Here is a 24,746-nt window from a genome sequence, read left to right as displayed (position 1 = left end):
TCCTGCTGCCCTAGGAAGGAGAAAATAACGATAAGTTCTTCACTCACCCCAAAAATGCCAAAGCACTTGCTGCCTACCTCTTTGCACATAATCACCTCTTCTACCTAATGGAGCTGAGTACAGCACTGCTGCTCCTGTTGCTGTCCCTCTGCGAGGCACCAGCCGTCCCTATGCTCCGTCTTGGCATCTTTGTAAGTACTTTGGGGCAAAACAAAGAAGTCTGCTTGCTTGGCAGAGCTGGGTAGGAGGAAAGAGAAGCCTAAACAGAGAAGAAGGTAGCAGTAGAAGGAACGAAGAACATCTGGCTTGTTCTATATGTTGGTTGATGGCAGAGAGGTCAACCAGCAAAACTGTTTTTTTCCATCTGATGTGCCTAGCCTGCAATGCAAGTGACACTTGTTTCCTATTATCAAGTTGTGCAGTTCTTTTTTAACTGTAAGAGAAGGGTGTGGTTTTCTCTTTCTTCTTGTGATAACTTGAGAATCTGTGTGCTTTGACAGGGTGGTTTTAAAGTCATTGTCAGGGTTGGTGCTGTTAAGCCAACCCCACCACAGAACACAAACAGATCTCAGCTTGGGACAGGTTGCTAAACCTTCTTCTGTCCTCTCCTCCCAGTGTTTTGAGAACCTGTTTTAATGTGTGTGTGTGAGGGACTTGAAATTTTATGTCTAACCTTCACCAAATGCAGGCTGAAAGAAGGGATGCACAAACTGGTGTGTAATGTTGTCAGTCCACAACCACTTCATGAGGTGCTACTGTCAGGCACAGTGCTCCCGTTGCTTGTGGGAGCTCTGACATCTGCTTTTGGAGCTGTTAATGGTACCCCAGGACCATGCCAGGGCTGTAGAACAGCCGTGACAACCCTGGGTTCAAAGCATTCCCCAAATGAGTCAGGGCTGCATAACTCAGCTGGGGTTTTGAGCTGTGACTGAAGCTGAGGTGGTAAGAAAATAGTGTCATCATCTTTGTGGTGCATTTTGGGTCTTCCAACAGGGAAGGGTTCATCAGCACTGCCGAAAGCTGAGTTCTGTTCCAGAGCTTGACCAGGACCCTGCCTGTGGTTGTCCAGAACACCTGTGTCAAGAGAAAACCCTTTTTATGCAAATTCTCTCTGCCCAGCAGCTTTTCTTCCTTTTCTTCCTGCATTTCACTAAAACAATTGCAGCCTCAAACTTTTTTTTTAGGAAGGTTTTGCTCAAGTTACTGGTGTCTTGCCCTTCTGTTTTAAATGGATCAAGAAGTTTTTTTTTACGTGTTATTAAAGTCCAAAAGGGATGTGGATTTCCAGGAAATTCTGGGCTAGCACTGAATAGGAGAAAATTCTACAGGCTTTAATAAAAGCACAAAGCTTTTATTACAAAAAATCATTGAGAACCTTTGAAAAACAGTGCTGTGTTAGCTTGTGAGGGTGGCCTTGGGTTGTCCTGCATGGCACAGAGCTGTGCTCAGGCTGTTGGCAGTGACATTTTCTTCCTGAAAAAGAAAGGGCAAGAAATGTGGCCCCAGTTTATAATCAGAAGCCCTGGTTTAAACTTTGCTGTGTTGTAACAGGTCCATGCAACCCTGGAGCTGTTCGCATTAATCGTGGTAGTCTTTGAACTCTCGATGAAGATGAGGTGGCTGGGCTTCCAAACCTTTATCAGGCACAAAAGGACTATGGTGAAGGTAAGTTGTCTGCCTGATTGTCAGTGTCTCTCCTTCAGCATCTTTGGGAACCAAAGAACCAGGTTAAATTGGCCTGGACTGTAGCAGAGATGACTTAGCCACGTGTCGCAGATGATTCGTGTGCGGTCTCTGAGCTCTCCGAGCTGCTTCCCACCCTTCAAGCATCCAAACAAATGGGTAGTTAGTGTGAGTTTTGCCTTTCCCAGAAGGAGACAGCAGCTGTGCCTCTCACTGCCCCCCTTTCTTTGCAGACTTGCGTGCTGTTTGTGCAGTTCATAGAGGCCATCGTGGTGCTGGTGCGCCAGACCTCGCACGTCCGCATAACCAGAGCTCTGCGCTGCATCTTCTTGGTGGACTGCCGGTACTGTGGGGCCGTCAGGAGGTCAGTGCTCAGCTCTTCTGCTGGCGTGCCTGGGACTGGGGAAAAGCACTCTGGTCCTGCCAGCATCTCAGGAAAACAAGGATCTTTCTTGGGGCATTTCACGTCTCGGCGATCGTTTGTGATCGCGGCTGAAGCGGACCTGGTGTCTTGCCTGCGTAGGGCAATGTCACAGGCAGTAGCTTTGGATGTGCTTACAGTACACACAACGTGTGAGCAGGGCTGTGTGGTTTCTAGGTTTGCCTGTAAACTGCATAGTGAATCACAGAGCTAGTCTTTAGTCTGGAGAAGGAAAGTTGACAGGGTGACCTTGGTATTTTTTGCAGTACCTGAGAGCTGACTGCAAAGGATAGATAGGTAGCTTGGAAACCATCTCAATTTACCCAGCTTTTGACGTCTAATCCTTGGAGGGAGTGGAAAGAAAGTCCTCAAGTAGGATGTCCTGTTGTATTTTAATTCTCCCTGGCAGCTTGGAGGAGGAAGCACACAAGCTTTAGTTTACTGATGTTTTGTTATTTTTCAGAAATCTGCGCCAGATCTTCCAGTCCCTCCCACCATTTATTGACATTCTTCTCCTCCTGCTTTTCTTCATGGTGATTTTTGCTATCCTGGGTGAGTTTTATTTATGGAAAGTGAAGTGGTGTTCTTAAACAGTTGTTGCCCAACAGGAACATAAAGAGCCTGGATGAATAGAAAGCTGATCAGGTTCAGAGTCCTGCCAGGATCTGCCATTTATCCCATTACATCCACAGTCATCTGGAAGGCAGAATTAAAGATCAAAAAAATCTAGAAGCTGAGTATTTGATTTTGAGGCAAAGGTCCTTTTAACCAAGTCCTGTTTCCATCAGCTGTTCATCAATCTTTTAAGTTCAGGCTACATCCCCAGGTACACGTCTGTGGTGTCCCTGCTATGGTCCTGTACTCAAACCATCCCAAGAAGGTTTGTTTTCTGAAAGGACAGATAGATTCTGAAATGCCAATGATACACATTGGCAAATCTGTGTGGAGATCACCTTCTAGATGCTCTCCTCTTTGTAGTGTCAGAGAGGGCTTACTTTTAGTGTGACTTCCTCCTAGGGAACAGAGACCCACCACTCTGCTGCTTGAGATTAAACTGATTTCATTTTTGTCTGTTCTTTGTCTCTTTCTTCTCTCCTCCTTTCCCTTCTCTGCCACTTCTCTAGGTTTTTACTTGTTTTCTCCTAACCACTCGGATCCGGTGAGTATTCCTAACTCTTTCAACTGAATCTTGAGTCCCATTTTGACCAGCTTAAGACTCAAACATTGCTGTGTAGACATGGCTTATTCCTGTGTGGTGGCCTGGGACACCAGATGCAAGCTGGTCAGAGGACTTGGCAGCATTACCCTGGTGTACACCCTGCTGGGAAGGAAGTCGGTGCAGAGAACTTCCTCAAAGACAGGATGTCCCAAAGGGAACATTCCCAGAGTTGTTCCTTAATTCAGTCCAACAAGCCACCTGCCACTGACCCCAGGAGAGGAAGGTGTCTGGGTGAAAGCTCAGCCCCCTCTGACCGTGGCTATCAGTCTAGCAGCCACCAGTTCCTGCTGCTGCCAAGTCAGTATCTTGCTGGGAAAAACTGCTACAAAAATGTGTAGATGAGCTTTTAATTGTTTTAACTCTTCACGTGCTGTCTCACAGGGACTTTTAAAAAGGAGCCTTTTCCTGAAGGAGGCATATGGGAATTGTAGAAGTACCTGTATAAAAGTGGGTGGGTGGGTTGGGTAGTTGGTTTGGGTCTGTTTTGGGTTTTTTTTTTTGAATGAGCTATCACTGTGAAATTCTGCTTGCATTTTATCATGGGAATTTTTTCTTTCAGTACTTCAATACTGTAGAGAACAGCCTTGTGAATCTCTTTGTGCTTTTGACCACTTCCAAGTAAGTTCATGCTTTTCTAGCTCAGTCTTTCCCTTTGTCTCCAAAGAAGTCTAGCAGAGGCAAGAGTTTATTTGCAGAAATTCTCTGTCCCCAAATGTGACCCCTTTCCTCTGCATAGGAGAGAGATTTCCTGAGTCAGCCTGCATGGGAAGAACTGCTATTTCATTTTGGTTTAGGACACTGTGACCTCAGATGCAGAGTTATCTCCAAGCGACTCAGACAGCTTCATCTCTGGGAGGGCAATAAGGGAGGAAAAGGCTTTATTAGGCCTTGGTCCAAGAAGGGAAAGTTTCTGTTTGTGCTCCTTTTGTCAGCTGACACTTTGCTGTTGTGAAGTAACTTCCTACTCCTCTGCTTCAGTTCAGCAGTCTGCTAGGTGAGGGGGATAACGGCAGTGGGTAAATATTGATCTGCTGTCAGGGAGAGCTCTGAGGATTAGGAAATTAGCAAAGGATGGAATGAATCTGAGGTTGTAACACCCTCACACCAAGGCTGTGTCGCTGTTGTTGCCAAGTATCAAAGCACAACCTCTAGCCACGTTACAGAACCCCTTTGCCCATTAGGTTTTTGGGATATGCAAGGGATGTGCTTTTCATATTTCTTCTGGGTGTGAGTTTACCCCCCCCCCCCCCCATGTCCTGTGCTCTTGCCTTTGTGTAGCATGAGCTGCTTGGTGCTTCAACTTGGTGTCTTTTTTGGATGCAGTTTCCCTGATGTGATGATGCCATCTTACGCCCAGAACCCCTGGTCCTGTGTCTTCTTCATCGTGTATCTCTCCATTGAGCTGTACTTCATCATGAACTTGGTGAGTCCCCTGGTGGAGCACTTGGCTTCTCTCTGCCTGACTTTAGAGCTCGTTGCCCAGCAGAGTCTTCCCCATTCCCAAGAGTACTCTGTAATAATCTGAGACCCTTTGGCAGAACACTTCTAGCAATGGCAGCTTTGCTACAGATAGGAGTCTTTTAATGTTTAACCACAAGGAGTTGAACTAAATCACAGAAACAGGATGATGTGAGTAGCTTTCAACTTCTCTCACATTAATATCATGCTTGGAGTGACATACTCAGTTGCATGAAATTTATTGTCCTTTTCTGTCTTAATTATTGATCATAAAATGGCATTTTATTATGTGGGCTTGCCTGAAATACTTTGTAAATCAGTTTAAAGGGGATGGAATTACTAAGTATGGCAGGACTTGAAAAGTGCTGATAACTGCAGTGTGAGAGCAGGGCTGCTGTGCTGGCTCTGCTTCCTGCAGCATCCAGGGCAGGGCCAAGACCAGCTCAGGGGAGGGTGTGGGTTGTGGGAAAGGACTTGCCAAAGGAGTTGAGGAATTCTGTAACCCAGCGTGAGGGATTTGAGGCTTGGCTTTCACTGCTGCTGTCCTAGATGAAGGGTTAGCTTTGACATGTGTTTGCCAAAGCTCCCATGGAAGGGCGAGTCCAGAAAGCAGCCCTCAAAACCTGCTTTCCAAGAAGGAAGAGATCAGGGCATTCTGACAAACCTGTAGCTACTGTTTTCTCTTGGCATGGAGGAGGTGTTTAGCACTATCTCTTAAAACCACCAATGAGTGTTAGGAGGCCAAAAACATCTTGACCTCTTCCAAAAAGAATTCCTCCTGCAGGCAATGCCTCCCGCTTCCTCTCTGGACTGGATGTTCCTGCTTGTTCGAGAAGCACTGGCTCAGGGAGCTGCAGATTGTAAGGATCCAAACATGACTTCTTCCTCCTGTCTTCCCTCTGCAGCTCCTCGCTGTCGTGTTTGACACTTTCAATGACATTGAGAAGAAGAAGTTTAAGTCCCTGCTGCTGCACAAGCGCACGGCCATACAGCACGCCTACCGTCTGCTGATCACCAAACAGGTACAGGGCTCTGCAGGCAGCCTGCCAACAGCCCGAGCTGGAGGCAGGAGGGGAGGTCAGCAGTGCTTTAGGAACACCAGGAGTGTTCAAAGAGTATGCTCCAGAAGGTGTGATTTATGTCTGTTGGCTGTAATCATAATCACCAAGGGTTACTGGTGACGTACCAAGGGCTACTGGCTTTTTCATTTTGTATAAATTTGTCATATCTCTTTCTGGAGAAAAAAAAAAAACAAAAACAAAAAAACAAAGTAATCTCAGTTTCAGCCCCATGTGAGATTATGGAAGTGTCTTGATAAAATGAGTGAAATTTGTTCTGGAGTGCTTGTGGTCGTTGGTTTCTCTCTGACTCAGTGTGGGTCACTTGAGGACTTGCTTCTCAAGCACCAGTACTTAGAGGAGGGGTGGGTCACACAAGTGAAGGTACAGTACAGTTTACTGCATGAGTCAATGGTGCAGAAACAGAAGTAATTCACCTACAAAAAAACTCTTTATGAGGACAGAGCACTTGGAGGAAAGGGTTGATTTCTTACTTAACTTGTGGTACAGCAAGAGAAACAAGGCCCCGAAATAACTAACCCATTTCTAGTAGATGAGTTCATGTTTAGGGCACATTGCTGAAAGTCTTTAAAAAAAAAAAAGTGCTTTAAAATGGGATGTATGAGGCTGTCTGCTAATTTCCTGAGAAAAGTGGTTGAAATCTGTTGCTTGGGGTGTCTGGTTGGACAATTTTCACATGATAGGGCAACAGGGAACAGCTCTGCATTTGCTGGAAGGACCAACCACCAGGAGAGCTTTCTGTGCTCTGGGACAAGCTCGGTGCCTTACAGTAATAGCTTAGGGTACTTTGGGGGCTTAGTTGTAATGGCATCTTATGATAATGTAGAAATCCTGCTTAAAACAAACCCGGAGTGAGAATTAAATGTGCTCTGGGCTTCTGCCTGATGTGGCTGCTTATGGCAACGTTCCCTTGTTTCTAGAGGCCCTCTGGAGTTTCCTTCAAGCACTTCGAAGGGCTGCTGCGGTTCTACAAGCCTCGGATGTGTGCCAGGGAGAGATATCTCACTTTCAAAGCACTGAATCAAAGCAATACTCCTTTAGTCAGGTATGATGGTCTTCCTGCTGCACCCGGAGCAGGGAGGCTGCTGCTCTCTGAAGCTAAGCTGTACGTCACAGGGGTTTACAGGAGGAATGTCTGAAATGTGGGAATAGAGGAAAGGATTTGGCTGGGAAGCAGGGAACTTGGAGGGGTGGGTACCCTGAGAGCTGAGGCTTTCCTTCGGAGGTGGTGGAGTTCCTGCGTGCCCTCTTGTGGATACAGAGCTCTGCTGGCAGGCACCAGGGGAACCAGGCACGCTGCTTCCACCTCCCCTGCCAGAACAGAGGAGCAAGAAATTGAGGAACAGCATCAGAGCCTGCAAGGAGCTTTTCTTCACACAGTGCAGCCTAACAAGTTTTTGGGTTTTTCCAGCAGCTGGCTGTGTCCCCCAGGGTTTTGTTAATTAAAATAGGATTCTGCTGGTGCTTTCAGGACTGTCATCCTCTGTGTTATGAGGCAGAGAATTACCATTCTGGTGGGTGGGTACCTCTAACTCCAGCCAGCATGGAAGTAGAGAGAATTAGAGCAGGAGACCTCTTCTTCCTTTTCCTTTGTTCTGGCCACAGGCAGGCTTGGAGTGAATCTTCCATGAAACAGAGGCTGAGGCTTCTCCTTAATGTCAAGTGCCAAAAAGAAGTGTTGAAAATGGCATAGGGGCAAAGGCTGAGTTTTTAAGTTTAGGCACCTAAAGAGACCCAGAAGAGTCTGAAGAGTTCAGCATCCTCACTATCAGACACCTGAAGCTGTTACAGGCCTGACCCTGAGCACCTAGACAGGCATTTGTGTTTTATGAGTTTCTTTGCTTTCGTGTCATTTTCCAAATTTCATTGTTGCCTTGGAAAACAAACGTACAAAGGTGTTAAAAAAAGGACTGTACAAGTAATTAGGACAGTCCAAGACCTTTTCATGAAGAGTAGCACAATCTCTGTCTCTTGGGATTTGCTAGCTAAGGTGGTAAACTTCTGGAGTTCTCTAGGCTCAGAGTTTCCTCTGGGGGCTGTAGTGTTACAGAAGGAAGGTGGGCTTTGCACCCTGTCCTGGCCATGGTCCATCAGCAACCCTTGGCTGGCAGGGAAGGGGTCAGTGTTGAGTTATATCAGCTGTGGTTGCAGTTCTAATAAGGAGTTAGTGACTTCCAGGGACCCTCTGCTGATGGTGCCTAACAAAGACCATTAAGGATCTAATCAACTCCAAGGCACTGATCAGATGTTTCTTTCTGTTTTGCAGTCTAAAGGATTTTTACAATTTCTATGAAGTTGTTGGCTTAAAATGGAAGGTGAGTGTTTCTTGAGTGGGGAAGTGCATGTGGGAGGGAGGGCAAAGGAGGCCAGTGATGAGAGAGAAGGTGGGTAAGAACCAAAGGCAACCTGAAGGAAGCAGGTGGTGGGGATAAGGTAGGTGTCCATCACTTCACACTTTTGTATGGGCATGGCACTGAGGACTGACTGTGGCTCTTCTGCTTCCAGGCCAAGCGAAATCGTGAGCACTGGTTTGATGACCTTCCACGGACAGCATTCCTTATTTTTAAAGGTAACAGGCTGTGTTTTCATGGCAGCATGTGTTCTGCTAACAGGAGGAGCATTTTTTTGTAAAGACAAGGCCCTCTGAAGGGACCTTCTCTTATGTCCCTGGTAAACAGCTGAGGGAAGACCTGCTGACCACCTCTCTGTGTATTCAGAACATCCAAGGCCAGAGCCTTGTGTCCAGAGTCTCCAAGGAAGATTTCTGTCATGTAAATATTCCCTGTACTCTGACCTAAACCCTGCCTTCCTTAAAATAAGAGATTTCTTGCCAGAAGCTCTGTAGCAAACCAGACCCTGAGGTCATGAAGGGTTGTATTGCTGTTTCAGCACAGAGGTCAAGGGGGCATTTATGATTGCTGAACCTCATAGAGTTTATAGTGTTTCTCCATGTCCCAGCAACTCACAGCAGTGACTGTGGAGTGGGATTTGTGTTTTCACAAAAGCTGCTTGGCTTCCTAGTCCCAGGATGCGGTTGCAGCACTCGTGCAGCTGCTCGGGAAGGGGGAAGAGGACTGAGATAACCACCAGGGTAATCTGTGTTGCAAAAGCAATTTATCTCCCATGTCCAAGTTTCCTGACTGAATGTAACCATTCAGAAACAAGAACTTGCCTGCAATTCTTTTCCAGTGGGAAACAGCAAACACAGAGCTGCCACAGGAGTTGTGCATGTCTCTACTCAACCCTCCTTGACAACATATGTGTTGTTTCAAACATGAGCAGTGCTTCAGCAGCTGCACTTACCTCTGTACAACAAAACTGGCACCTAGGTGGGGAAAAAAAGGCATCTTGGAGTTTAAGGATACTGAATTCATTGCTGCTAAAGTTCTGGAGGAAATGAGAACTCGGTCTCAAGGAGTAAAAGTTAATAACCTGCTAATGTGCTTAGGTTCTGTGCTGAGGATTGGTATGAGAAATGTCTCTAAGGAGCAGATAGAGGGGTCTGTCTGTGAGGATTGCATACACATTTGTTTTATCACACTTTGCTTCATGCAGGTATCAACATCCTGGTGAAGTCCCGCACGTTCCAGTACACCATGTGTGAGTACAAGTAAGGGGCTGTCCCTCTGCTAGGTCCCTTGCTCAGGTGGGTCTGCCAGCCCTTGCAAGGACTTAGCATGGTGGCACCTAGTCTTTGGTCTGAGCCATGGCTCAGGTACAAATTTTGGGGGTTCAGAAGCCTCCAGGTTTTATTGTGCAGCTGAAAGATGCTGGGTAAGGGACTGCCTTGCCAGTCAGCCACCTTCTTCTCTTGGCACTTGAGAAGCTGTGAGCATCCTTGTTGCTGGAGAGATTGCTTGGCAACTGTGCTTCCTGCAAGAATGGCTCTGTGCTCCTCTTCTCTAGAGGAGAGAGAGCACTTACTCATGGTGCTGCTTGATGTGTTCTAAAAACCTGCTCCTGCACAGCAGTTTGGGGGGTTTTGAATGTTGGAGGAGTTTTTTGTAAACTGGGATGCAAAACTAAAGAAGGTGGGATGGAGTGAGGAGATCTGTGTGAAAAGGAGAGGTCCTGCACCTTCAGTTCTCTGAAGCTGAGGGCTGGGAAGCAGTGATAGATCCAAGGCTGTTGGCTTGGTGGTCCACTGGTTCTGGAGATCTTGTTCCAGAACTAGGATGAAGCTGAAATACTCAAGTGATAACATGGCTGAATTAAGATACTTAGGAGTAAAATAACTGAGTGTGGTTCAGACCATTGTTTTGTTTCAGTTTATCTTCAGAAGGAAACAAAAGTTACTGCATCTGTCAAAGGCCTGGGAAGAGTCAGGGTAGAAGACTCCCAAGTTACCAGTTGAGTTTGTTGAGTGGGAAAAAACAACCCTGCCACTTGTCCTGTATTGTACTCCTTTTGTCAGCCTAGGAAATGGATGTCCTCTGGTCCAGGAGTGGTTTTGCTATGGGGTTTTACTTTATTTTCCAGATACTGTGGTGGCTGTGAATGGAATTTGGATTCTTGTTGAAACCTTCATGCTGCAAGGTAGGAAACATCGTGGCTTGTCTCTTGAGCGTGGTGCTGGGGGATTGAAAAAAGGAAGGGCTAGAAAAAGTTCTTCTTGTGTCTTGCAGGAGGGAATTTCTTCTCCAGAAATGTCCCGTGGAGCTACATAGTCTTCCTCACAAGTAAGCTGATGCTTCCCAGCAGAGCTGTGTCATTTCATAAGGAGTTGGGAGGAGAACAGACAGCTCTGTTCCCAGAAGATTACTCAGTTTGAAGCTAAAACTCAGCCCCAGGTGTACAGAACCTACCAAGAACAAGGCTGTGCCTGGGAGGGACTGTCAGCATCCACACAGCCCCAAGAGCAGAATGGCCTCATTGGTTAGGCACAGCATGCAAAGGGATAAGCTCCTCCACTGCAGCCTCGTGGTGCCTCTGTGTGGAGTTGTTCGTGCTGCTCTGTGCTGCACTAACTGCTCCAGGAGGCATTAAAGCTCTGAGCTGGTTGCAGCTGGGAGCTGGCTCTCTGCCACACAACAGAGGGCAGCCCTGGTGGAGTACACAGTGCAGGGCCATGCTGAGAAGGCTGGGAGGACTCGATGAACTAGCTGATGAGCTGAGTTTTCTAATTGAACATCAGCCCCTCCATGAACGTGTACCTTAGTCTTCCTTTTCAGCCCAGGTATAAGCAGTTGCATCTTCCTGTGCTGGTTCATTACACTGCTGTAGTGATGTAACTTCACTTCTCCTGCCAGTGTCTCTTGCCTGAGGAGAAGCAAAGCAAAGCTCCACTGAATCAAAACACTGTGTAAAACTGCAGCAGGAGGTTCTTTGGAGGTTCTAGGAAAGGTCGATAACTTGTTTGACTTCCAGGTAGCTCTGGTGCTTCCCTGGTCATTAGTCTTTAAAACACTTGTTAAGAAAGTTTGAAAGCAGAGGCACTCTGCAATGCTTCTCTTCACAAGGATGTTGCCATCCAGCTCTTCTCTTCACTTCCCTCCCACCTCCCCTCCTTGGAAGCTGGAAAGAGATTTTTTGGGATGAGAAACAGGGCATCATTATGTTGTTCTGGTGTTCTTTAACCCACAGGCCCACAAGGTGCTGCCAGGACAGAGGGTGGAAGTAGCTGGCTCTCCCTTGAAAGGGTGTCTCCCTGCAGGTCAGGACTAGGCTGTGCGACATGGATATGTTCCACTGAGATAGAGGGAAATAAACAGGCAGGACTGAATTCCCTGCCCTGCTCTCTGGCCTTTCCTACAGGAGCTTGTGCATCAGCATTTGCAGTGTGTTAGCCAACTAAGTGTTCTCTGGAGAGAAATAGCCATGAATACAGGAAAATGTGTCGATTGGAAGGGAAAAAGTCTTTCTGGCACCTCACTGAGAATAAGGAGGATGGGTAAGGGTCTGTTAAACCCATGTTTAGAAGTCCTGTACTGAAAGCACCACGCCCCTTTGAGAGCAAATCTTTGCATGAGCCCTCCTTGTGATGCTGCTTGTTTCTGACCATGGCTGTCATCTCTTACAGTCTATGGTGTGGAGCTGCTCCTGAAGACCACTGGACTGGGGCCTGTCGAGTACCTGTCCTCAGGCTGGAATCTGTAAGTGTACACTGATGTTTTTGAGGGAGAGGAGGTGAAGTTTATTGGGTTAGACAGCCTGACTTCTGAGATGAGTTTTTAGGGCTCTAGACAATGTTATTCTAATTCTTCTATTCTTCTGCCCTTGGCCTTGTGCATCCTAGGCTGGAGTAGCACCAAGTACCTCTTCCCTGCTGAAACACTAGTGATAAATGATTGCTCTTACTTTATTCTTTTTTTTTTGCTTCTTTCCAGCTTTGACTTCTCAGTTACCCTGTTTGCATTTTTGGGGCTCATGGCACTGGCATTTAACATGGAGCCATTCTACTTCATCGTGGTCTTGCGACCACTTCAGCTGCTGAGGTGAGACAGGAAGGCTGTGGAAGTGGAGGGGGGGATGCAGAGAGAAAACAACCAGGCTGGTTTTCCATCAATCCACTCAGAGACCCAGCTCCTTACCAGGAGAGGGCAAGGACTGCTCTGTGGGTACATGACCATGGCAAACGGGGGGGTAATGAGATTAGCCAGAGTTATCAAAATGAATGATAACAAAAACTTGGGCTGGGATCTGAAACCCCGTGCTTTGGAGCTTAAGCTGATCTCTAATAGAGATCAGGGGATTTACTGGGGGCAGATTATCCTGTGTCTGCCTTCATGGGGTTCTTACACCTCCTCTAAATTGTCTGATGCTGTTCAGAGAAAAGCTCTTCTGTCAGGGTGAGACTGTCTGAGCCAGTTTAATAATTTCCATTGAATTACCAGAAATTACAGTTTTTGAAGGATGCTGCTTTCTAGGGTTGAAGTACAACCCTGCTCTAGCTGCAGCTCACACTTTAAGTGAGGCTGCAGCCTGTAACCTCTCTGCAGCTCAGTAAGATGAGTCTGATTAACCCTCTCGTTTCAGGGCTGGTACAGAGGTCCAGCCACCTTCTCAGAACACTTTGAGAGACGTAGGGGAAGGTGTTTGAGGCAAAATCTTGGTTTGTTACAAACAAGCTACTGTAATTCAGCTCTTCAGTGAGGATTTAAAGAATGCTTTATGACACTCAAGGGGGGGAAAAAAATGTTTTCTCTGTTTCTCCCCTGCCAAAGCCTGTGTTTGGCAGCTCTGTTTCTCTGTAAAGGCTGATGGAGTTGCCAAATCTTAAATTAGCAGGCACAATGTAGTTTTCTTTCATCAATTTTTGTTGGGTCATAGGGGAAACACAGAAAAGCTTGTTTCTCAGGGAAGGAGGAATGAATTCTAACCCTGCACACAGGGCTGGTTTCAGTTCTTAAGATTTTTCTTTTTTTTTTTAAAAAAAAATGCTATTTGTACATCATGCTGTTTAAAAAAAACCCAGACTTTTGCATGAGACTCTCAGTCCTGCAAACATTTAGCTGAATGTGTCATAAACATGCCAAGGGGACAGCAGACATTCCTAGGTGAGATGAGACCACCTGGGCAAGAGCAGATCCTGTGAGTTTGGTGTCAGAAACCTTAGTGCTCACTGACCTGGGAGGCACAGAGACCTGTGATACTCTCTTCAGCTATCTCCAACACCACCAGGGAAGCTGCAGTGGGTAGGTAACTACTGGCTTCTCCTTTCAGGCTGTTTAAACTGAAGAAACGTTACAGAAATGTCCTGGACACTATGTTTGAGCTGTTCCCCCGGATGGCCAGGTACTAACTTCCCTTTGGGTGATGCTGGAGTGAAGGTTTAGTGTCTAGGACTGAGGTCAGGACAGGGACCTGTCAAACCTGATAAAGGTGTTTATGCTCTGATCTGTTGCTGGTGCTGCAGGGAGGTGTTAATCTAACAACTTCTTGGAGCAGGACATGATTAGCAACACCCCAGCCAGCACCTTGGGCCTCCTCCTGCTTTTGTGTTAGGAGGATAACTAAGAGCTGATGCTTGTTTCTTTTTTTTTTTTCCCCCACCCCACCTTTTGGTGGGAGAGGAAGCCCATTTGGGTGAATATACTCAGCCCCAGATGTTTCCCTGCCCTTAGGACAGCCACTTGAGAGCATTATTGTGAGACAGTGGGGCAGAAGGAGCTTGGTGTTTGAGTGGGGCATCCTCGAACCTTCTCCCTTTGAGGGAGGTCTGAGCAGAGCATGGGAGCTCGAGAGCCCTGCTCTTGGCACAGTCCCTGCATCCAAGGACATGGAGAGGGCAGAGACAGTGTCTGTTGTTCTTCATTAAAGAAACTGTGGAGAGGCATTTGTTTACCAGTGAAAGGCAGGCTGGGAGGGAATCCAGGCTACTCTTTAGTCCTCTTAGTGAGTGGCCAGCTCCTTGTCCAAGGACTTCTTGAATGAGAGCAGGCACAGAACTGCAGAGCCACAGTGGCAGGGAGAGTGGTCTGGGGTTTTCAGTCCTGCTTCCCATCCGTTGGAAATTCCTTCCAGAGCAACCCGCCTGTGACTTTGTCTTTCCCTGCCCTAGCAGCTCTTTGGTAGCACAATACTCTCTCTGTTCTTGCCTCCAGCCTGGGTTTGACCCTGTTGATCTTCTACTATTGCTTTGCCATTGTTGGCATGGAGTTCTTTGCTGGCGTGGTCTACCCGAACTGCTGCAAGTGAGTACCAGAAATCCACCCCCCCTCTGCAGTGGTTTTGGTGCACAGCCAGCAGCAGGGAGCTCTGGCAGCTGTCCCCCTGTGGAGAAATGACCAGAGGATGGGTCTGGATGGGCTTCTGCAGCTAAGGCAACGTGCTGTGAAAATCCAGGAGACCCTTCGCTTCTGTAGCGAAGGTTGGGTGGAATGGCTTTTGGATTGCCTTTGGGAAGGGAGAGGTTTCTGTGGTAGGCTTGGCTGGTTTTAGGGAGCTCTGTAACTTGCCTCAGGTAGCTGCACTGGGAGAGCTTCTTCATGGTGCTGTGGCTGGAAACGTGGCCTCTCTTTGTACCATGATGAATGCACCTGGTCTAGGAAGCTAAGCTGCCCTGTACCCTTTTCGTCTTAAACCGTGGCAGACCACTTGGAAATGCCAAGCTTTGAGAGTGTGAGCCAAGGGGCCTAACTCAAACACTCAGTTTCTCTGATGTATTTGCTGAGTGATTAGAAAGGCTCCATGTGCTCCCTGGGCTTGTGCTGAACTGTGAAGGATAGAGGCTTTCATGAAGAGGAAAAGGCAAGTGTTGGCCAAGAGACAAACTGCCACCCTCCTCGCCACCTTCTAAGTGTTGTGGTTTGTGTAGCCCTTGAGATTTTCCTTGCTTTCCCAGTTCTCTTCTCATTCTCTGTCTGGTTTCTCCCACCAGCACCAGCACAGTCGCCGACTCCTACCGCTGGGTCAATCGTACAGTTGGCAACAAGACAGTGGTGGAGGAAGGTTATTACTATCTCAACAACTTCGACAACATCTTGAACAGCTTTGGTAAGGGCAGGTTTGTCCATAGCAAAGATGATTCCTTAGTCCATCTGTGCTCCTGCAGAGCTGGATGGCAGGAGTGTAGTGCCCATGTAAGCCTGGGACTCTCCCGTTGAGGCCTCCTAATGCCCCTCAAACACTCAGCACCCTGCTCTTTCTGCCTGGAGAACTCCAGCTGACTGACTGTGCTGTGACAGTTGCAGGATAAGCAGACATCTTTTAAAAGTCAGCGTGAGGCCAGCAGATCTGTTCTGACTGGTGGTGAGACCCGGCTTCCTGAGATGTTTAAGGAGGGCTTTAAGTCACTACCCTTCTAAAGGATGAGCAGTGATGCCAATACATTTCTTTAAACTCACTGATGAAGGACAATTTGAATGTGTTGATTACTCTCTGTCATTTTCCTTAATGTGTGAGCAGAGCTGCCTATCTCCTGGAGATTTCAGAGATCTCCTTGCTCTCTGGTGGAAAGAGTCAGGTCTGTCTGATTCTTTTAAGACCTATATATTAAGCCATGCCCCTGGTTCTGTGGGCCAACACCTTTTGTGTGAAGTAATTGCAGTGATGAAGGTCTGCATTCTGTCTCCAGATTGAAACTCTGGTGCCTTGCATCAGTCTTCCCTGTCAAATACTTTGTCTAAGAAGCCCCCTGAAGTATGGATGGGTGAAACAATTGTCTTTTTTCTCCCACTTGTGTACAGTCACACTGTTTGAGCTGACCGTTGTCAATGACTGGTACATCATCATGGTGAGTAAACCTCTGCTCCCTCCTCTGTCTAGACAGCACAGGGTCTTTGCTGGTTGAGCTACATCATCCATGCCACCATTTCCTTCTTTCCCTGGTGATCTGACACGGGCCCAACGTTGTCCCTGGTTGTTGCCAGATGTTTTTTGGTCCTGATCGCTGGGTGGCACTGACCTCTGTCGTGCTGCTGGGTCTGTTTTCTTGGGAATCTCCACCAGCCTTCAGGCCAGGTTTCACAAGCTGGACAAACGAAGTCACTCTGTAGTCCAGTTTGTCCCCCAAGCTATGTTCCCATAGCAGCAACAGCTCTTCCAGCTGAAAGCTTTACATATTCTGTGTGTTTGCAGATAGGGACCTCTTTTTTTAGTTTGAGAAGCAGATTAGCTGCAAGGACCAATTGAGGCATTGAACAGTGCTCAGGCCATCCCTGGGGCTAACTGTGGAGCCATGAGTGAGAGACAGAGAGTGTTGATCCTGCTTTATATCTGTTGGCAAGCAGTTAACAGCAGACACTCCCTTCTTTTCTGCACTAGTGACTTCTTCCCTCTCCTCTTTAGGAAGGGGTGACATCCCAAACCACTCACTGGAGCCGTCTTTACTTCATGATCTTCTATATTGTGACCATGGTAGGTTTCTGGACATGCTTTGTGCATCAAATAGTGGGGGTGAGGAGGGGAGATGGGTTTTACTGTGTTCCAGAGGGAGCTTCCATCTCTAAATGAGGACAACTTTGCTCTTCTACATGAATGCCTTCCAGAACCAGGTGTGAACTCACACCACTTGCAGAAAGGTGAATTTATGGCCACTGATAAAGCTGGTGCTGCACAAATCTGGGCCTGGGGTAAGGACAAGGGCAGCCCAAGAGTTTTGCTCTGTCCCTGTTGTGGTTGACTGTTATCAGTTTGCTCACAGGTAGACGTGTGACGTGGGCATCCCCTCTGCCATGGAGGAGCTGGGGAGCATAGAGCTGAAGCACAGACCCGAGGCTCAGCTACCTGTTGAACTGGGCTGGAAGAAGCCCCCAGCAGCAGCCTCCTGAGCCCTCCTGTCCATGTCCTCCCCCAGGTGGTGATGACCATCATCGTGGCTTTTATTCTGGACGCTTTTGTCTTCCGCATGAACTACACTCGGAAGAACCAAGATTCAGAAGGTCAGAACTGAGGATTTGTTGGCTTAAAAAATCACCTTTTGTCTCCCTGCTGTCTGATGTCTGTAGGAGGGATTGGCCAGCAAAGACCAGACTTTTTATTTTTCAGTCTGACTTCCTAAGCTCATTCTTAAGCTTTTATTTTTGTGGTATTTCTACTCTCCTTTCTGCTCTGCCCCTTGTCCCTCCCCAAGCACTCCCCAAAAAGTGTATGCCTGTGTAGGTAGGTTTTTATATCTCTGTGTGTGGACGTGTTTACATGCACACATAAATTTCAACTACTTGAGCCATTTCAAGGAGGGCAATAGGTGCAGCTGCCTCCCTAGTTCTTTCCACATCTCCTAGCTGTACTTAGGCTGGTGACTCCATGCTGGCTTTGGACAGGCCTTTCTGTACCCTTTAGGAACTGAGAGTGATTTGTGTCCATCCCCTCACCCCTGTGAGACATCATTTCACTCACTGTCCTTTGTCTCCTGAGCTGGGTGGCTGTAACTGCATGTAACTCCATGACCTGCTAATTTCAGAGCCAGAAACACATCAGTCTCATGTAGCCCTTCTCCTGCTGTACCTTTAGGTGATCTACACCCAGACCTTTCTACTCAGTCTCAAACTAACCTCAATAATTCTTTACACTTTACTGCAGGAAGGAGATGTAGCTATGACACTCACACATTTAATATCAGCAAATCTTCCCTGGGGGAACATGGTGAAGTCCCCAGCCATGGGTGCAGCTTTGATCAGTCCCTCCTCTTTCATAAGTGCCCCAAGATCACAGTGCAGGCTCCTGGGAGAGCCAGGGTTGTTTGTTATAGAAACACTTTTCATCTTGACCCCTCCTGCACCCAGCTGGAAGGGTTAGCACTGAACTCCTGAGCTGTGTTGGGCAGCTGAAGGTCAAAAGGCAGCAATTCCTCTGTGGTTATTTGCTTTGCTAGGTAATGCACAGGCAAGCAAAAAGGTAGAAGACTTTTTTTTTTTTTTAAGAGCCTGATGTTTTGAAAAGCTGAGATTCTTGCTGACCCTCTGCACTAGTTAACTTCTTCCCTGCCTTGCTGAAGGACAAGGCCATGGCTGTTCTAGTCTCAAAAGCATCTAACATCTCAGCTTGGTCCCGTGTGCTGTTAAGCTTTGCCTTCCAGCCTTCTCATAGTGGCTGATGAAGCAACGTTCATCTTGGAGTCTCTCTTTTCCCCTCTTTCTTTTTCTTGCCCCTGCAGAAGACAATGGCATTGTGCTGGAGAAGGAGATCTCCAAGGAGGAAGTGGTGGGCATCATCGAGCTGTACAGGCGGAGTTCAGCTACCGCTGAAACCGCTCAGCTGCAGAAGATGGTTCTGCAGATGGACAAATATGGGGTAAGAGAGACAGCTTCCTGGAAGCTCTCAGCTTCAGGGGAGGGAGGCATGCCAGGGCCACAGGTACCCTGGCAGAGGTCTTTTCTTTTTGTGGTGTTGAGAGCTGAGCTACTGGAGGGACTCTGCAGCATCGGCACCAAGTTGTGCTGCTCTAGAAAAGCAGCAGCTGAATGTCCCCTGCACTCTGAACAGCCTTGAGAAAGGCTCGTGGCTGTTGCCTGCAAACGTGGCTTAGAGCTGTCCTGGCCCAGAATTGACTGGAAAAAATAGATTTTTTTTTTTTTTCTCAGACCAAGTCACTGCCTTGTGATTCTCCTGCCTCTCTCTGTGCCATCGTACACGGAGGGTCGTCAGTCTTGACACATGACACAGCAATATGATGGCATCAGTTCCAGACAGCAGGATTCTTTTCTTCACAGCACTGCCCACATTTTCATTCTAAAATAAGACAGACAATTGGAAAAATGAGCTGAGCTAGGTAATTGCTGTTGCCTCAGAACTCTTGCCTCATGCATCTGGGAAGAGCTTAAGTGGCTGTGTTAATAATAGCCATTATATTCTTGTATCACCACTACAAAGTGCTGGTGCCACAGTCTCTTAGATGACCTTTATTTGCTTTGGTTGGCTTGGTAGTTAGTCTGAGCTCTTGTTCACACAGACAAAATTCAGAGAAGCAATGATGAGACTGATCAGGAGCAGTTCTCAAGGAAATAACCCAGAGCAGGATGCTGCCCTCAGCCTTGTGGTGGAGTACAGAATGATGATGCCAAATCTTAGGTTCTCAATTTCTTCTCAATCCTGTTCGTGTAACTCATGTGGTCATGAGAGTAATGCAGACTTCATCTCTCTGCCTACACAATTTAAGAAGTTCAGGCCCATAGAGTAAATGATATGGTGAAGACAGGTGGGAGCTGAAACTCTGTTCAAATGAGATCTTATCTAGAAGCTTGGGTTTGGGCCTTGTTCCAGGCTTGTTCATCTGACTAAATGAAGCACCACCAACAGAGGCATCTGTCCAAGCTGCAGCTCCCTCATTAGTCTTTGGGAACCTGTTCAGTGTGACTTGTCTCAGCCTGCAGTAGGTGCCTGCCTTTGTTTAGGTGGTGTGCACCCCAAAATGCCTTTTTCTTACAAAAGAAGGAGCCCAAGCTCATCAGTGGGGGATGAGTGTCTGCATGAAGGATGCCCTAAGCCACTTTGGGACATGGTTTAGTGGTCATGGTAATGTTGGCATGACAGTTGGACTTGATGATCTTAGAGGTCTTTTCTAACCTTAATGATTCTATAAGTCTCAAGGACTGATCCTGGGAGCTGCTCAATTGCTGATGAATGTCTTTTGTTTTTTTCTCCTCCTTCCACCAATTGTTCAGCAAATGTCAACAGTGTTTCTGGGACGCAGATCAAGGACCAAGAGTGATTTGAGCATGAAGATGTACGAGGAGGAGATACAGGTATGTGGACCAGAGTTGGAAATACCAATGAGTCTCTGTGGTGAGCAGAGCATTGCCTAGAATAAAACAAAACTATCCCCTGAAACACTGGAGACCTTCCTCTGAGACCCAGGCAGGCGTGTGCTCTGTGAGAAGGGTTGGACAGTAGGTGAAGTGTGAGTTAGATCATAGAATCATAGAGTAATTCTGGTTGGAAGAGACCTTTAAGGTCATGGAGTCCAACCATCCCCCAGCACTGACAGGTCCCCACTGACCCCTGTCCCTCAGCACCACATCTCCACGACTTGGAAACCCCTCCAGGGATGGGGACTCCACCACTGCTGCCCTGGGCAGCCTGGGTCAGGCCTTGGCAGCCCTTTTGGCGAAGAAATTTTTCATAATGTCCACTCTAAACCTCCCCTGGCACAACCTGAGGCTGTTTCCTCTTCATCTATTGCTTATTCCCTGGGAGAAGAGCCTGACCCCCCCCGGGTCCAGGCTCCTGTCAGGAGGTGTCAGAGCCAGAAGGTCTCCCCTGAGCCTCCTTTTCTCCAGGCTCAGCACCCCCAGGTCCCTCAGCTGCTCCTCACCACACTTGGGCTCTAGACCCTTCCCCAGCAGCTTCGTTGCCCTTCTCTGGCCACACTCCAGCACCTCAAGGCCCTTCTTGGAGCAAGGGGCCCAAAACTGACCCCAGGATTCAAGGTGCAGCCTCCCCAGTGCCCAGTTCAGAGGGACAATCCCTGCCCTAGTCCTGCTGGCCATGCCAGTGCTGATCCAAGCCAGGGTGCTGGTGGCCCTCTTGGCCTCCTGGGCACACCACTTCATCCATTCTGGCACTCAGGGACTTCCAGAGGCCACAGGGGACGTTGGAGGCTCCTCGGTGGGTCTGGGTGCCAGGCAGAGTAGTGTGTGTTGGCTGGTGAGGGGACCCGTGTGCTGGGGCTCTGAGCACGTGCCTGGTTCATTCCTGGGGCTTGGCTGCTGGACACTGATCGAAGCCAGAGGAATGGGGTTGTGCTGGAGCAGTGTATTGCCTGCTGGATGTTCACCTCCAGGTTGAAAGTCACGGGCTAATGTAATGATTAGTGCTGAAGGAATTAATCTCGTAACCATTTGAGCCTGTCCTTTGTCCCTTGGGCAGCCAGCTTGGGGAGGAGTCTTTGGTCCCCCTAACAAAAATCAACATGTTATTTACCTTGGAGCTGGGTGGAAATGTGCAGAGCAGCTCCCTGCCTGTTCTGCTCGCTCTCTGATTCAGAGGGGTAGCATCCTGTAACACCCTGGGCTCTGCACAGGGTTGGGAGCAGCTCTGCACATCCCAAACGTCACAAGGACATCCATTCTAGAGTCCTAGACGTTCAGGAGGGACGTGCTGAGAGGGGGGATGTTTCCCTGGCCAGGCTGGTCCCTTCTGGCAGCTGTAGCTGAGCCGTGGCTGGTGCTTCTCGCTCAGGCTGTGGGTGGGTCTGTCACAGCCAAGCTGCAGTTAACCAGGCTCTTCCAGGAGCTTAGGCTGTACCCAGGGCTTTGGAAGGAGCCCCACTGTGCCTGAGCAAGCATGTTCTCTGTGGGAGAGCAGCCAAAGGCTCTGCCCTTGGGTGGGGGGTCCTGCTGGGGGGCTGGGTGTGGGGCAGAGCCTGATCTCGGTGCCTTTGATCTGCTCTTGCAGGAATGGTATGAGGAGCATTCCCGAAAAGAGGAATCTCAGGCACCACTGCAGGAGCCTGCATCTGCTTCCAGCAGCTCTCTGAAGCCCCCGAGCCTCCGGCAGCACTCCCAGACTGTCATTTAGGTCTAGCTAGTGCAAGCCACCTTCTATGCAATAACCTAGAGCATTACTTCTCGGCGTACGGGGGGGATGATGTCGGTAGGTCTGTTCAGTGCACTGTTCAGCTTTAGGGTTTCCATCTTCTTCCCCTAGGCAGCAAATTGCTGCCAAACCAGAGGCCCAGGGGGCTCTGTGTAAGGCTGCTGCACGCAGATGGAGCGTGATGCCCATGCTCAGCACAGAGTGACCACCTCGGGCAGGACACAGACCTTCTCCCTCTGAGCCTCTTCCCAGGCTGGAGCCTGCTGTTTGTCTTACCACTAACAGACCCCGGGGAAAGGGCTGAAGCCACCTGCTTTAATATTAAAATTTTGCCCTTTATGAAACTCCCCTTTGCTTAAAGGGTACCATTAACCTAGGGATAGAAGATCAGGGAGCGAGGGTTTGTTTCTTCTCCATCTTCCTTATGCAAAGAAAAGAGAGGTGGTGTGAAATTTCAGCACTTTGGGAAGAGCAGTCTGCCTTTCCTCTCCTTTTTTGGCACACCTAGATGCACTCCTGTAGTAGATCCAGATCTGCTTATGGAATTTAGCTGTCCCCGAGCCAGCTCTATGGCAGCTGGAGACAGAACTGAGGGCCAGCATCCCATCATGTTGTCACCACAGGTGGGACAGGAGCTTGGGGAGATGAACTCTTGTGTCTGCTGTGGCTCTGCGGGATGTGTGTCGCTGCTGGTCAGTTCTGCCTGTGGCACTGGGGTCATCTCTGCAAACCCCAAAGCTCCCACCTCTGTTTGGTGAGAGGGGGGAGTCTGCAGGGTGACAGTGGCTGCTGACCTCTGTCCCTTGGCCACCTATTTGGAAAATGGCAAAGCTCTGGCTGGATTGCTCCTGGGCCTCATGCAGCACTGCTGGTTTGTCCTCAGCTGGGTCCCTCCTTTGGCTGTAAGGGTGAGAGAGTCCCAGCCCAGCAGTGTTGTTCCTCCTTTGCCCTCACCCTCCTGGGAGCGTTCCTCAGGCTGGCAAATGCTGACTGAGTCAGATCTTAGGAAGATCTGCTGAAGAGCTTTACTGCTCCCCTGAATCCTGGAGGCAGGAGGAACGTGGAAGGTGGTGATTCTTCTCACCCCTCAGCTTTCCTGCAGCTGCCAGACTTGCTAGCTGCAGGATGGGAAGGAAAGGGGATCCCTTCTCAGCTCTGCCACATTTTTTTCTGGGATCATGGCAGGTTGCATCATCATGAGTGTTTCTTTGTCTGCAAAGTGATGAGAACCTGTCTCTCTAAGTCTCCTTTTTTTTACCCTGTCAGCAGAGGAAGTGCTGAGGGCTAGAAGTACCTGTGAGCTGGGAAACTCCCCTTGCTTCTTGCTGATTGCTCTTTTCTCAGGTTCAGACTAAGAGTCGAGCTTGCTGGGGAGGCTCTCTCCTTCCTCCAGAGAGATCAGGCAGTGGGAGATCCGTGTGCCCATACCCAGGGTCCCTGTTCCTGCCTTGGTAGCCTCACAACGACAGCAGGAGGGGACTGATCCTGCCCGGGCAGCTCGGCAGCACCTCCTGGGTGGGTGGAGACTCTCAGAAGCAGGCAAGACAGAGCTGCCTCTGAAAATCTCCCCCAGCACAGCATGGTGGGAGCACTGGGGCTATGGGCTGGAAAGAACAGGCAAGCAGCTTTCTGGGCAGCAGGCACACCAGCCTCTGCTCTCAACCCTTGCCAAATTCCTTGAGTGCCTCAGGGCAACTCTTTGTTTCCTTTGAGTACTGCAGGTATGAAACTACTTCTGAGCTGAACCGTGAAGGGCCTTAAAGGGCTGTTTTCCAAACCATAAATTCGACCACAAATTAATGAGCAGTGCAGTTGTTGCTCTTGCAGTTGCTCTGCATGGAGTCACAGCCTGGGAGATATATCCAGATTAGTCCTGGGGCTGGAGGAGATGCTGTTTGTTCTGGTTTAAGTTGTGGGTAGGGTGAATGAGCATTGTGAAGGTTAGGAAGGGGAAAACATGTGGCTGGGTTTAGACTCCACATTCCTCTACAGCCTATTTCTCCTCGCAGGGCTTCCAGTGGCATTTTTGGGGCGTTGTTTTCTGGGTGTGAAAGGAGCTGCAGCTTTAAGCATTATGGAGGGGGGCACTGACACGCTTAACATGCAATAACAGGGCTCTGGTGGCACAGAGGTGGGCACAGGGCTGGGGCTCAGGGCTCGGGTGCTGAGGTGTTGCTCTCCCCCCACGTCCACACTGCAGTCGTTCTTTTTGTAAACCAAGGAGGGTCGCAGAAGTTTACTTCTTCCATATGACTTTGGAAGGAAACAAAGTTTGAGTACGGGGCATCCCCTTCTATTTATCCTCCTCTCCCCCCTCCCCTGACCCACGGACTAACGACAGAGACAATCATTTAGTAGGGAGCAAGGGAGGAGGCACCGCAGGGTTTTGTATGCTGGCGGTTTGTTTATAAAATGATTTTATGGACGTGTCTGTAAAACGTACTCTAGATTTGTTTTTTTTTTTCCAAGCACACTAATAAAAAGCATCCTCAGCTTTGTAAAGGCAGCGGATTCCTTTCCTCCTTCCTGTGGTATTCCAGAATCAGGGCTGGGCTGCAGCTGGAGCGTTCCCATGGTGTAAGGAGAGGAGTGGTGCCCCCCCTCCCCCCTGCCAGCTTTTATACTGAACACTACCATAACGCTTTCACATTTAAGGTTTTTTAAAGCTTCCCCAATTTTGGTTGCTTTATCCTTCTCTGCCTAAGGAGAGTTTGTCTCCCCGGATCATTCCAGCAGCTGCCAGTAACTTGTGAGCAGGTCCAGGGCTGAGCCAATAGCTTGCAGGCCCAGGGAGTGTTATTTTTTTGTGAAAGCCCATATTTGGCTGGAAAAAGGAGAAACGAGACAGGCTCCGCAGGCTGCCGGCACCCCTGGGAGCGAGCAGGAACCAGGTCTGGCCCCAGGTCTGGCCCCAGGTCTGGCCGTTGCGGCGGGTGGGGAAACACCGCACCCCCCCCGCCTCGCTCCGATA

At 48.6% G+C, this 24,746-nt stretch overlaps 1 protein-coding gene across 1 annotated transcript in view; it reads left to right on the top strand.

Moving 5' to 3' along the window:
* The window catches only part of TPCN1 (two pore segment channel 1), a 43,461-nt gene extending 21,704 nt beyond the window's left edge, over positions 1 to 21,757 (top strand). The window contains exons 3-27 of the mRNA XM_008941321.1: positions 15 to 191; positions 1,552 to 1,665; positions 1,917 to 2,047; positions 2,568 to 2,656; positions 3,229 to 3,263; positions 3,883 to 3,941; positions 4,647 to 4,746; positions 5,687 to 5,803; positions 6,781 to 6,905; positions 8,127 to 8,175; positions 8,366 to 8,429; positions 9,416 to 9,460; positions 10,340 to 10,396; positions 10,486 to 10,539; positions 11,880 to 11,952; positions 12,187 to 12,294; positions 13,523 to 13,594; positions 14,404 to 14,493; positions 15,180 to 15,295; positions 15,988 to 16,034; positions 16,589 to 16,657; positions 17,097 to 17,181; positions 18,396 to 18,532; positions 19,903 to 19,983; positions 21,635 to 21,757. Coding sequence (XP_008939569.1) covers positions 15 to 191; positions 1,552 to 1,665; positions 1,917 to 2,047; positions 2,568 to 2,656; positions 3,229 to 3,263; positions 3,883 to 3,941; positions 4,647 to 4,746; positions 5,687 to 5,803; positions 6,781 to 6,905; positions 8,127 to 8,175; positions 8,366 to 8,429; positions 9,416 to 9,460; positions 10,340 to 10,396; positions 10,486 to 10,539; positions 11,880 to 11,952; positions 12,187 to 12,294; positions 13,523 to 13,594; positions 14,404 to 14,493; positions 15,180 to 15,295; positions 15,988 to 16,034; positions 16,589 to 16,657; positions 17,097 to 17,181; positions 18,396 to 18,532; positions 19,903 to 19,983; positions 21,635 to 21,757 — 2,217 coding nt within the window. The remainder of the gene's footprint in view (positions 1 to 14; positions 192 to 1,551; positions 1,666 to 1,916; positions 2,048 to 2,567; positions 2,657 to 3,228; positions 3,264 to 3,882; positions 3,942 to 4,646; positions 4,747 to 5,686; positions 5,804 to 6,780; positions 6,906 to 8,126; positions 8,176 to 8,365; positions 8,430 to 9,415; positions 9,461 to 10,339; positions 10,397 to 10,485; positions 10,540 to 11,879; positions 11,953 to 12,186; positions 12,295 to 13,522; positions 13,595 to 14,403; positions 14,494 to 15,179; positions 15,296 to 15,987; positions 16,035 to 16,588; positions 16,658 to 17,096; positions 17,182 to 18,395; positions 18,533 to 19,902; positions 19,984 to 21,634) is intronic.
* Positions 21,758 to 24,746: the final 2,989 nt, after the last annotated feature.

This window comes from Merops nubicus, unplaced genomic scaffold (assembly GCF_000691845.1).
Source record: "Merops nubicus isolate BGI_N331 unplaced genomic scaffold, ASM69184v1 scaffold17055, whole genome shotgun sequence".
NCBI lineage: Eukaryota > Metazoa > Chordata > Aves > Coraciiformes > Meropidae > Merops > Merops nubicus.
This window is presented reverse-complemented; position numbering and strand designations above follow the sequence as displayed.